Raw genomic sequence first — 13,749 nt, 5'->3', positions numbered from 1 at the left:
GACAGCTTTAACTCATAATGTAAGGATGTCTAGCCATGATAATTCTCTGACCTTTTCCTGAACCTCTCCCCTGGCGTTCAGCTACGTGCATTTGTATTAGAATAGATGACCTGAGCTGTAGACAGGTATGATACGGGATGTTAAGCTACTGACTCCATGGGTGGTCCCAAAGGTGCATCAGCAACTAATTGTGTTGCTATATTGAGCACACAGTTAGGTAAGTGAAGTTATTTATTGTTTTGTAGGATTCAGACCCCTAATGAATATCTGCTGAGACACCATTAGCAAATAATCAGTATTATCTTGCCTGAAGAAAATTAATTGATTAACCAGTGCATTAAGGTGAAACAGCAGATTTGAAATTAAAAAAAGCTGTAGATAATTAGGGAGATATTAACTGGGTTTAAATGTCATAACGTCTGCAAAGAAACAACACTGGAGCTCCAGCAGAGCTGACATTTGCTTCTCTGGCAATTACGGAGTTTTGTGAGGAAGAACGGTGTAATGTGAATAAACAATTAAAGGTTGGATACATTTTAAACACATCAAGATTCAAAACAAACAGAGAGGTAAGTCGATAATGAGAGCTTTAAGCTTACTCATTGTGGATGGAAGGATTTGCCCAGCTCAGGATTAACTGGCTTTGTTTACTTCTTGTACAATAAAAAAAGCAATAAAAATCGAATAGTCAAAGGGAATATAAAGGAAAAATATTTAATTAGAAAAATATTTTATGTTGCATCATGCCAAGTCCAACATTTTGAAATACAGTATATGAATAAAACATCTTAAACAACTTTCTTGTTTAAAATGGAAATAATCCTTCACTTTCAATGTGACTGACAGTCTCTGGGGTGCATTGTAGAAAGCCCTTTCCTCTCGTCTCCCTGCATAGGAAGAATGTCTTTGATCCAGTATTGGAACAGGGAAACGACTGCAGTGGTTTCCTCTAAAACACAAAGAGACAAGAGAGCAACATTTCAGTTAGAGCGGAGACTGCTGCTTAACAACACAATACCACAGGAGCAATGCCTGGTTTTCACCAAAGAGACTTATTTTGAGTTGTAAATTCAGCTTAATACATCTAAATCTCCAGGCAGTGTTCAAATCTCCGACCTACCTCTCTGCATGCAGATATACACACAAGCTGACACATTCGTCTCCCACAGGAGGAGGACAGAATATTTCTTTCACATACTGTAGTCTTGAAAAGTAGATGAATCTATGCAGAAAATAAAATGTACAGTGGAAAGGGGAACACTCAAGTCTATGGCATTTGTGAGAGGAACTCAAGGGTACATTAAAAGGAAATCAGCATCCTTTCAATTGATTGCCACTGTGAGGGTGGAGTGTTAAGTTAAGTAGAGCCTTAGGGAAGTCACTTTAAAAGCACACCTGTCTACAAGCACGTGGATTAACTACTGCATGGCATTGCTTTTTTCAAGGTTAGAAGAAAAAAAAAATACAGAATGCTGCTTAGACGTGGGGGCGTTCATCAAAAAATATCATTAATGTGAAGTTAAACACAGCTCAAATGCCAACGGGGCAAAGATTTGTCAAGCAAAATGCACATGTACAAAAAAAAAGATTCATCATGAGGAATGCTGCCCTGATGCAACCGGCTAACAGAGCTGCAATTAAAAACAGCAGCATTTAAAAAGCGGTGAATCGAAGCATGACTCATACGATATGAGGCGGGCCGGGAGCAGGAGGGTTAGAAAAGCTTTCAGGCAGCTGTGGAGCAGGTGCACAGTGAGAATATGTAAAACTAAAGCAGGCTCTGCTGTGGGCTCTGCCTCTAAGGAAGAAAAATTGTTTTCTACACGGTGTTGTCTTGGGATCAGGGACCCGGCGGAGACAGACGTCACTTGGTGGCCACCGACATGGCAGTGGCCTGAATCTTACGTCTGCTCTGTCTCTTTCTCTCACTTTCTCTCACACACACACACACACACACACACACACACACACACACACACACACACACACACACACACACACACACACACACACACACACACACACACACACACACACACACACACACACACACACACACACACACACACACACACACACACACACACACACACACACACACACGAAAGCATGACAGCAGCAAAGTCCCCGCTGATCCTATTAGGCAGGCAGCTAGCCAACCATGCAAAAGCACACACACACAAACACACTCGCACGCACAGGTGAAAATGTTTCTGGGGGGGAGGATTAATTCATGAAATGTTTTGGTTGTTGACAAGAGTGAATGCAAGATGAACATGTTGAAACATGTTAGTTAAGTCGTAGCGGAGGTCACCTGTGTGTGAGAGGAAATATGAACAAGACCGGCTCTGGTTTTGCACATTTAGGGCAGGTACGTACAGGTAGAGGCTGATGAAGGCAAGTAAAGGCAGGTACACGCAGGTAAGCAATAAGGATTAATGTAAGGCTGCAGAGAATAGAAGGCGAACACAGGCAGACCGAGGCACGTATTAACCTGCAGAGACAGGTCAGTGAGGTGCCAGGGGCAGATCCCGGCAAGAAGAGGCCAGTACGGACAGGGATGGGCATGAATGCTTGACACAAGTAGGGCTGGCCCGAATAATTTGAATATTTTATTATTCGTTAGTTTTGTTGGTATTCAATACGTAATTCAGTTTTCGGGAGCTTTGTTTCTTTTTCTTGGCAACTAAACATACCTTTTACCTCATTAATCAGTGAAGCACATCTATGTCACCTTACCTCAAAGGTTGTTGAATATACTGGCAGAAGATAACGTAAATAATGGCAGTGTGTGAATATTTACACTGGACCAAGCAAAGCCAGCATACTGGCGATGTATGCCACATCCGGGTATGAAAGAGGGGCGTAGAGGGCGCTCTGCGTTAAGTGTGACGTATAACCATAGCGTCGCTTAAGTAATTTCGAAGTAAATCCAAAATTGTCGCTCATTGTTTTCAACGGAAATATTCAAATCCCTCGGTTGGGCTCTGACTTTTGGCTTTTCCGTGTCTTTTTCATTTACACTGCAGGGCGAGGCAGACAAAAGCAGGAACATTAACGGCTATCACGGGAATGGAATAATGTTAATGGAGCTATAGAGTATTATTTATACATTGTTGCCACCTACTGGATCCATTTGGAACTGCTGAAACACCTAACTCCTGTATGCTTAACTTTAGGATTAATACAGTACTGCTAGTTTTAAAGGTGTTTTTTTTGGGGGCATTCGAATACTTGGAAATCCAACAAGTAGTAGAAGCATGTTGAATGGTATTCCGGATATCTCTAGACACAAGCATGAAGTAGAAGCAACGTACACATAGATTTTGTCTGATATAGTCCTGTCATAACTTCATATAAGTTACCCCTTGTTCAGTCTTATGATTGTGATTTTTGGATGGATGGATGTATGGATGTATAGATGGATGGATGGATGGATGGATGGATGTATGGATGGATGGATGGATGGATGGATGTATAGATGGATGGATGGATGGATGGATGGATGGATGGATGGATGGATGGATGGATGTATAGATGGATGGATGGATGGATGGATGTATAGATGGATGGATGGATGGATGGATGCATCACTGACCTGCAGACATAGAAGACGTGCTGCTGAGTTCCTCGAGCGCCTCTTCCAGTTTTCCTGTCTCTTTCTGCTGAACGAAGGCCTTGAGCCTGTGGAGCTGCTTCAGGACAGAGGTGGGCTTGCTACCGTTAGCTATGTTGCTCATAAGGTCATTTACTGTCTCACGCAGGAGTGGACGCTTGTTCACATGCAACGAGGCTGGAGAGGAGCACAAAAGTCATCATCAGCACAATTAAAAAGTCATCAAAAAAAGAACATTATCCTTATAAAATGTTACACCATGTACACAGTATCGGTTGTTAAACTCAGCGTTATATGCATAAATATACATTAGTTATATTTTTCTGCACTAATAACTGTCTAGACTTGTGTGTCATCACAATAAGAGTATAATTCACTATTGTATTTTTTCATTTACAAAGCCAAACTTGGGGAATTTCATATCTGTGCACTCTCACTGCTTGTTACTGGTGTCGCTCATTCACAAGGCTGCTCTACCAGGTAACAGGTATTTTTTGGTCGTGGCATAATCGTCAGCATGATGAACTTGTTTCTCTAGGCCAGGTCAAAGCCTTGATTAAAAAGTCAGAGGCTGGGGGCGCCTTTAGCTCAGTTGGTAAGGCGTCCCCCTCCCGGGCCGGGCCCAGCAGCAGACCCGGGTTCGATTCCCACTCGCGGTCGTTCTCTGCATGTCACTCCCCTCTCTGCCCCATTTCACCTCTGTCTCTCTGCACTGTCAATAAAGCATAACAATGCCAAAAAAATATCTTAAAAAAATAAAAAAAGTCAGAGGCTAAAGAGTGCGGTTGATTTTACTATAATGGATTTTGCATTGTAAACCTGTTGCAAGTAAAATTTGCTTGTAACTTTTATAGAAACATCTGGTAATTAAAATGCAGACACTTAAGTTCCCCCATCGAGTACATTGTAATATAACTGCAATTCTAGCCGTTACACTTTCATCCAATTACTGACGCTATACGTTGGTTCACATCACGTCTCAAAAAAGGCACCGATGGGCAATGAGTTCTGTTCAAAGAGTTTTTCATTTACGTGCTTTCGGCATAAGGCAGAAGCTCATTATGTGTTTTGTGAATTTGCAAAGCCATTAGCTTTGTTGAGCACAGCACCTGAAAATGAATCAAAATCAAAACTACTTGTAGGCAGTGGCGTCCATTTGGCAAACATTGACATTAAATGAGCATGACCTTCAGCATGGGCTACAAGATACTGTACATCACAGGGAACATAAGAAACCAACTGATCCAACCACAAAAAAAGGCAAGCACTGCTCTGCTCAATACTTACAGTCTGCCATATAGATTTCCATTGTTTTCCTCAGGAAGTCTGACACCTCGGCAGCTCTCATGTCACTATCTTCCTCCTCCTCCTCCTCCTCCTGGTCTCCATCTCTTTGGTAGGTGAACTCCAGGGCCGCGGCTCGAGGCACCAGGCCCATGGAGAGCAGCTTGTCTTTGTGCCGTTTCTTCTTCAGCTTCCTCTTCTTGTTCCTGCTGATGGGCTCTCCTGCGTCATCCACGGGCGTCTGACTCTGACCCGTGCTGGACTCTCCATCTTTCTGGAGGAGTGCTTTCTTTTTTCTTCTCCTCCTTTTTCTTTGTTGTTCTCCATCCGCCTTACCTCGGTCTAGCTCTTCATCGCTATTGTGGGCGCTCTCACCTGCGGGCACCAAGATGCAAAAGATCTCATTCAGTTTTATGAAACTTAGTTAGACTTTAAGTGTATATTCTGTTGCCCCCATGAGGAATTTCTGAGTAATTACACTAACACTGTCAGCGCAATTTACATGAGGGAAGCATTTCGGTGATCGCGCATGGATTTTATAGCTTCTGCTGTACGTCCAGGTTTTTTCTTATCAGTAGAATCAACAACTGAAACATTTTGTGGGCGCTTCTTCAAGCTCCCGCGCCAGTTTCGGGGGCGACAGCAATTTGTAAATGCTGCCATACTGAGAAATACAGAGTGGTATTTGGAGCCATTTAGCAATGGTTTGAATGTTACCGAAATTCATTTATATGAAAAAGTAACACACCATTGCTTTCACACGTCTAGTGTGGCTTTGACACATTACAGGTTTCCTTCCAGCCAATCACTGCGCCAGCTGATTGCACTAATTAGATACTCAGTCTTTTTAGTTGATTACTGTGTAATCAGAAAAGTCATCCTTACATGGAATAGATGTGAGTCCAAAGGTGGTAAATGAACGTACAGCAGAATATGTTAATGTGATGTTATGTGGTGCCTCTTCACATAATACCAGAGAAAAATCCTCTATTCAGTCGCTTTATTCTTTCTGTCATGCTCATGTCATATGAAATCTAAAACTCCCATGCTGCTCTTGACAATTTTCTTAAAAGTTGAATTAAGCTCTCCGACAGTGATGACAAATGAATTGAAAAGGCATTATGCATCAGGCTTTCATTGTGCCTACAGAATTAACACATTCCTCCTACCTTATGGAAATCACTGTTAGAGATCCTGCTATTCTGTTTTACCTTTGCAGTTTGATTCCGTTCTCTGTTGTTGTGTTTGTAATAGTTTTCCAGGTTAAATTTCACATCAGTCTTCTGTTATGTCTTATTTTACTTACTAAACCAAGAATGACCAAAAGCTTCACTGTAAGCACATACAAAAACAGAATGGGACTCGTGTTTACATCTTCTTCGCCACCTCGTCACACGTCCCCTCTCCTGAACAACTCCAGAAGCACTAAAAGGTCAAAGAATCCAGCGTTCATTGAATTCTCAGTCACCCGTTAACACTGTTGTGCAGTGAACTGGCCAGCAGCCAGTACATAATGCAGCTGAGGAAGTGGCAGTGCAACTACGACCAATACTGAGAAGCCACTTCTCAAAATGGATTGTAGTTTTGGGAATCTAAGGTCAGTGACAGTATGTATGAAAATCAATGAAGCAAAAGGCGACAATGAACTTGCTGTAATTTTGTCTACACAGCATGCATACAAATATGCATGATCTATGGTGTTTTGGTTCATTCTCACATATGCTCAGCATAGAAGAAAAGAGAATTATTTCAAACCATAAATGCACTTCTTTAAAAGCCACATCTGTCAGACAGCTTATATAGAGGGATTGAGAAAATGCTCAAGATCGGGACTAAATATAGTATCTTGGCATGATAACCCAATAGCCAGCAGCATTGCACACTTTGGTAGTCCAGAAAAGGTGTTGTGTCCTTGTAGGGATAGCCAATGCAAGATACAGCAGAAACAAAACACAGAATCAGCCAAAAGTAAATAAGACCAGAGCTTAAACCAACTGATACCATGATCCCATTTTAGATGACTTAGGTTAACAGACAACTGTGGGTTCAGACTATACTGGTACAATGTGGAGACAGATCTGGTAATTGAAGACTACAGTAGAGGTTTTCTTATCCAGTCCTTATACATCAATCATCGCATCAAATAGTTGTTGTTATTCTTCTACCATAATATAGTGATGTATTTATTACCACAAAAACCTTTATGAAGCCAAATCCAAGCTGAACGTAAACAGGACTTTAGATTGCAATCTCCATCAAGGCTCTCTGTCCACTAAATCAAAACTGGGTTCAATTAAGGCGCCGCCGTGTTGACGAGTGCAATTGATTTAACTTAACCTAACCTCATCATTCATTCCTGTGGGCACCGTTAAGACGCTGCACTGTCCTCAGCCAAACAATTTTCCAAAGAGGTAAAGCGGCCGCCTGTCAGGTGGATGGAGCTCTGGCATTAAGAAAAGACAATGAATACATGAATACAGTGTAATAAGCCAGGACTCTTATTACAGGCCTGATCATTCTATCACTTCAGGACAAGTGCCCGCAATATAAAAACAGTCTTTAAATGATACACGCCAACTGCAGCGCGTGTGACTCGAACCTCATCATCACAGGTCCAAGTACTTCTGGCATTTATATCAGCTCACAATTCTGCCACAAAGAAGGCATCATTGAGGGTTAAGCTTCTCCGTACAACAAACAACCCATTCAATAGACACTTCAACGCTAAAAATCACCCAGGCTCAAACCCCATCTGCGCCTCATTCAAGTTCTCCTCTGTGCTGAAACACAATTTACTACCACTGTCTGTTTGCCTTAACCAGAGTGGCAGAGACAATCAAGAAGAGCGACTTCAATGCTCCAGAGAGAACCAGTTCCTTGACGTAAATCTCTCCCAGCTTCATGGTGCACACAGCGCAAGTCCATAAATGTTAGATTATGGTCAGTTTACCAGCTGGCTCCTTGGTTGTATTTATGTCTCCTTCTGGCTGGGGGAGAGTGACGGATTCCTCTGTCTCGAAGTCTGCTGGAGGCGGTAGGACTGTGTACATCCGCGTGCCTGGATTGGGTGCACTCTGCTTCTTCCCAGCATCTCCTGAGGCAGACATGGCACATTTAAAGACGATTAAATCCCAATGGCAGGAGCCGTGTATTATGTGTTGGTATGTTAATCTTTATACACAGTATTTGGTGTTAATGTGTTTATTTTGAAAAAAAGGGAAGAGGGTGAACGCCAAAACACATATTTTTCCCCATAACATGCCAATGCTTTTATTAGCAGCAATGATGACTGGTGATCTGGATGTAATCTTACCAGTGGCAGTGTCGTCCGGAGAGGCTTTTCTTTTCACATAGGTTTTTTTAGCCAATGCCTCTACAATGCGTGGTGGAGTGAGCTCCTTCTCCAATTTGGGAGCAGCAGGGTAAAGTTTCTGGAATACCTTTGATCGAAATGCTAAGTTACACAAGACATAGGAAGAAAGAAAGAAAGAAAGAAAGAAAGAAAGCAGACATAAAGAAATACCACATCAATCCAACTTCATATATTACATAGGCCTATATAAAGTTAGGAGATATAAAGAATATAAAGATTGGTTGTTTGAATAGTGTGGATAAATGGATCATGTGGATGTTGTGGGCATTTTAACACAATAATATTGATCATATTAGCACATCGAAAACTTGAAAAATACCCTCGAACTTTTTAAATGAGAGTATTGCCTATATACGCTTTCAGAGATCGCCATGGTTTAATAATAACAAAAAAATATATATATGTTTTCTTATATTAGGTCAGTGTAACGTGCTATTGACACGATGGAATTATTTCGCATTGAACATTGGTCTCGGAGCACGGTGTGCTTAGAATCGGAAAGTAGCTGTCGTTTGACAGTGCCACACGTGCGTTTGTTTACAACATAGCTTGAACCCCACTTAACGCGAGACTTAGCCCGCTAGGTGGGCTACATTAACTAGCTGGTTCCCCACAATACTTTTGAGACAATAAATGTGTTCAGTGACACTGGTGATGCTCACCTTCTTTCCTACGTGCCATATAGTAATCGAAGTGGAAGCGAAGATGAAAAAAAAAGCTTAAATGTGACAATGTGGCTATATGCTAGCCAGCTAGCTGAGCTAGCTTCCCAGCCTGCTAGCTAATGAGCCCGCTTCATAATAGAGGCTTCAACGTTGTCAACATCACACACCGGTGAGATTATAGAACACTGTAACTTTTATTTTACTTAAAAAAAATGCTTAAAGGGGGTTGGCGTCCTTTAAGAAAGACAAAGACAGATAACGCTGCGCTTGTAAAATACTTCTTCTGCTGCTGCTGCTACTGCTGCTGCACTGTCCACCGGACATCAGCTCTGTTACCGACACAGGAAGACCTCAAGTGGTTCAGTAGCGCCGAACTCCATTCAAAATAATGGCAATTTAATATATCATTCAGTTTTCAGAAAATAACAGTCCCTTTTTATATGAAACAAACATAAAAGCGTGTACAGTTTAAATCAGTCTTCAAATCGTCACATAGGGTAGCATTTCTGGTAACACACACAATAGGCTATAATATGTAGAATAATCTGTAGAAAATCCTATTCTTTTGAACTGATAAATACAAAACAAATAGAATTTGTCTCGATTGTACTGATGCAAATAACCTTTTTGATTTTAAACCTATGACTACTTCAAATGTGACTCCTACTAATTTTAAAATTAGTTATTTAAATTTGCACTCTGAATTGTCTTGTAGTGGGACGAATGCTATGCAGTCGGACTAGAGCTCCCCATGTGTTTCAATCCTGCAATCACAGCGGTTTCGGGGCGTGCGCACACCGAGCCAGCTGTAGGACGGGGTGGAGGCGAGATGAGAATACTAAGCGCATCAGCATCAGTACCGGGCTGACTTAGGATCTGCGCAAACTTGGTTTGGGACCTCAGCATGTGAACGGGCTTTGCAGGAAGAGGATCCACCTATAATGTCAGCATTGAAGAAGGTAAATCCCACTCTCTCTCTCTCTCTCTTATAAACCTTTGGGCACATATTTTACTCCTACAGTATGACACGTGTGCAAGATTCAAACATTGCATTTGATAATCTTAGAGTATGCTAATTGAGAAGATGTATGCAGTAGGGGAAAATGGGTGTGTTTAGGCAGTTTGGTTGAAGGATTTTCATGTTTGGTAATCAGACTTCATGGCTTTTTCAAATGATGATATTGTTCAACCCTTCCATAATTAGTTTAACTATAGGCTACTCTATAGGCTACTCAGGACCAAAATGCTTTTTTTTAAATTATATTGTCAGTCAAAACCTAAAATGATTTTGGCATCACTTTTGCATGCAAAGGAATTTCACTGACCATTTCTTTAATTTGCATCATGTATGTCGTTCTTGCACAAGTATTTATTTCTGAAGAAGGCTGCTTGGACAAGGAGCATTTCAGGCCAAAAAAAAAGAAAATAAGAACGCTTTTCTCCAAGGCTAACTTTTTCAAATAAATGTTATACTGTATCAGTTCTCCCCCAGACTCCTTCTGTTGTGCACTGTCACTTAATACTGTATGTACAATGCAGAATGTAGTCTCTGTGGGTGGATGAGCTTCAATGACTGTGTGTCTTACACAGCCCAAGCCCAGCGTTGACAATCCCAAATGAGAGTGGAGCTCCATCCGCCCTAACAAAAGAAGGCATTGAATGAGTTTTACGTTTTGTAAGAATCAAGGAACTACAATAGACCTATGTAAACACATTACATAATACCTTGCGGTGAAATAGGCAACGTATGCACAATTCCCACAAGCCCCCTGACTGATCAAGAGGTGAGACTTGGACTCCTTTGAATGGGTGATTATTACAAGTGTAAGAAATCAAGGCTCTTTTGTTGTTGGGGATGTTGGAAGAGAGACAGCTAACTGCCCGTTTGGGCAAAAAGATTGTCATCGTTTTCAGTTGTACTCAGACACATCATATTGTTTGAAATTCAGTGCAGTGGCAAGTATTGATGTCTCAGCTCTGTTTGATTCTAATGATCGGCTGACACAAAAAGAAAAGGAAGTTGTCCAAATTGCCTGCTTCAGCGCTGCCGCCGAGTCCCCAGAAAATACACATTTAGCACACACCGTGAGTGACAAAGTGCCTCCTTCCAGCACTCACATAGTCAGACATCATAATCACAGAGGTTCTAAAAATAGGGAAACATATTCATTGCAATGCTTTAGAGGCTGAGTGGAGTTATTCCTGTTCTACCTGGCGGCTAGAATAAGTTTTACCAAGATGTGCCTCGATGCTGAACTCCCACCTCGCTCCATAATACTGAAGGCTATTTTAAGACAGCAGTGGTCAGCCAGCCTTTCTTCAATGACACACAGCTACCTAAAACGTGTAAGTGGTGGTCTATTTCTCTCTATAGTCTCTGAGACTAACACTGGAAACTGCATATTCCTCCAGTGTCACAGACGGGCATGTTTTATTTGAGGTCCTATGGAAGTGCACTATTCATCCATTATGCAGTTGGCAAGGAGTGTTTGGTAATGGCAGCAAACAGCAAGGAGCAATTACTTTTAATCAATAAGCAGGGCAATTCAAATGTATGTGATTTGTGTGTATACAGTACATTGCCTGCCATGCAATAATTATGCACATGCAGCTTTTGAAAGAGAGGGAACCTGTGGGTGGACGGGTGCCAGGTGGCAGGTGAGAAATACATGTGACCTCTGGAAGTACTTATGTGACTGAAAAGTAAATTACTTGTCAAGTACCAGCTTTCAGGGGGGGGCCGCAGCTTTCACCTCGTCCACGTCACTCCCTATGCTGTAAACCAGGCGACGAATCAGTCTTTCAAAGTTATTCAATGGAGGATTCAGTGATTCATTGGAGATGGAGAAACCTTTACTCATCCTACCAGGCAATTTCTTCACTTGAAAAGACGAGAAATTCAATTTTAAAGCCACCACTTGTGATCAAAGAAAAAAACGGAAGAAAAAATATATATTGGAAACTGACACTTTATTCCCCTTAGAACTTTGGAGCCGAAGGTATACTTGTCCCAGTATATTTCCAAGGCTGCTATCTATGCATGCATACACACACACACACACGCACACGCACACGCACATGCACACGCACACGCACACACACACACACACACACACACACACACACACACACACACACACACACACACACACACACACACACACACACACACACACACACACACACACACACACACACACATTAATAGACTCTCATGGAGTTGTCAATGTGAAGCTCGTGTGGACATTGCAGACTTGGCAGTGACATGATAACGCTTTAAAAATCTATTTGGAGATGCATAGAAAAGTTGAAACGCTGCATTTTAAGCGTGGGATGTTGTCAATTTAGTCCACATGGGGAAAAGAGCAGAATTGCTGAACATACTCTAGTCTGACTAAAAGTAAACGTTAAAAAATTCAGCAGGCTATTTCCTTTATACATCCACTCACACAGGGACAGATGTCTTCCTGTGTTATACCTCCATGTCCCTCTTTCATTTCTGTCCTTTCTCTCAATTTAAAGGAACAGTGGCGACAGAAAACCATTGCTTTAACTGTGCGTGCATTTTTGAAGAAGAAATGGGCAAAGGTCACTCATCGCTTGCTAGCTTAGCTGAAGTACTTGTAGTCAATGGGAATTATCAGCATGCCTCTGCTGACAGCCAAAAGATAAACTTGTCAACATCAACAAGTAATGGTCCTGTTTGCTTGTTGGGACTTGTTTATTTACCACAGTATGTTGCAATGCATTATGTTTTTCAATGAAATAGTAGTATTTGAGATTAGCTAACTAGCGATGAGCAACCTTTTCCCATTTCTTCTTCAAAAAATGCACGCACAGTTAAAGGAATATTTTTAGTCGCCCCTTCAATGCTCTAGTCATGCACCTCCTTTACCTTCTTTCTTTCTCTTTTTACTCTCTTTCCACAAGATGAATGCCCCCTACATCAATAAGAGTTTGGCTTCAGTAGAGGATGCAGAGGGAAAGAGTTTTATGAATCTAATCATTCTTAAGAGCCAATTGTGCGTGGCCTGTATAGGCAGTATGAGAGTCCTTGTGTGTACATCTGTGTATGGCTCTTCACCAGCAACACTCACTTAATCATCCTTGTGCTGCGGTCTGCACCGATCTTCAAGGCAGGTGGGTGTCATTTTATCTCCCAGTGTTACTGTTATGGCAATAGCTACAACAGTGCCCTAAGTCAGACGTGACTCATTACCAGGTCCATTAGCAACATGGTATACTACCTGTAACCCTCATCATTTATGATGATTTTACTAGGCTGCCTATGTGACATGTCAGCCAGACTAGTACAGTTTCATCATAGCAACAGCTCTGCTTGGAAAGTTATTGCCAGTGTCTATTGTCAGCATTATGCCTTTAAACATTTTAAAAAGGTAAATCATCTCATACACTAAAAGGAATTATAAATGTTCCCCTTAAGGCTGACTGCGATAACACTGTCAAAATGTGAAATTTCCAACTAATGCAAGTGCAGGACTCCACACAAGTCCAAGTGTACTTCAGGCCCCCCTTGCAGAGTATAATTCCTAATACCGTTGCTGTTGGCCAGATGCCCGGCTCTTTTACAACCAAGTCTTTACCAGACCCTTTAAACCCAACAATGATCTTGAATATATCTGCTTAATAAAATAGCCCACTTTAGTGAAGGACATCTAGGCAGCAGAATTTTTGATTGGGTCGGGTCTAAGAGATTTCATTAAGCTCCAGGTTATTACTTAGGGCTTTAATCGCTCTAATGTGGTCAAGCTGTTTAGCATTAATGGCAATTTTCCTTGTACTAGTATTGT

The 13,749-nt window shown here is 41.6% G+C and overlaps 1 protein-coding gene across 1 annotated transcript; it reads right to left on the bottom strand.

The window, feature by feature from the left end:
• Positions 1-741: 741 nt before the first annotated feature.
• erich1 (glutamate rich 1) lies at positions 742-9,234 on the bottom strand. Its single transcript, XM_080041940.1, has 6 exons — positions 8,936-9,234; positions 8,214-8,354; positions 7,851-7,994; positions 4,904-5,275; positions 3,599-3,793; positions 742-949 (listed from the first exon to the last, which is right to left on the bottom strand). The coding sequence occupies exons 1-6, from the start codon at positions 8,952-8,954 to the stop codon at positions 831-833; spliced, it is 990 nt and encodes a 329-aa protein (XP_079898066.1). The 5' UTR covers positions 8,955-9,234; the 3' UTR covers positions 742-830.
• Positions 9,235-13,749: the final 4,515 nt, after the last annotated feature.

Source organism: Ammodytes marinus, assembly GCF_949987685.1.
Source record: "Ammodytes marinus genome assembly, chromosome: 15".
Classification (NCBI taxonomy): domain Eukaryota; kingdom Metazoa; phylum Chordata; class Actinopteri; order Uranoscopiformes; family Ammodytidae; genus Ammodytes; species Ammodytes marinus.
The sequence above is the reverse complement of the archived record's forward strand: the minus strand, read 5'-3'. Positions and strand labels throughout refer to the sequence as shown.

Coding starts and splice junctions, on each gene's coding strand:
- erich1 (XM_080041940.1), bottom strand. Junction 5,276..7,850: donor TACAACCAAGGAGCCAGCTG/GTAAACTGACCA, acceptor TGGTGCCCGCAG/GTGAGAGCGCCCACAATAGC. Junction 950..3,598: donor CACGTCTTCTATGTCTGCAG/GTCAGTGATGCA, acceptor TTTGTGTTTTAG/AGGAAACCACTGCAGTCGTT.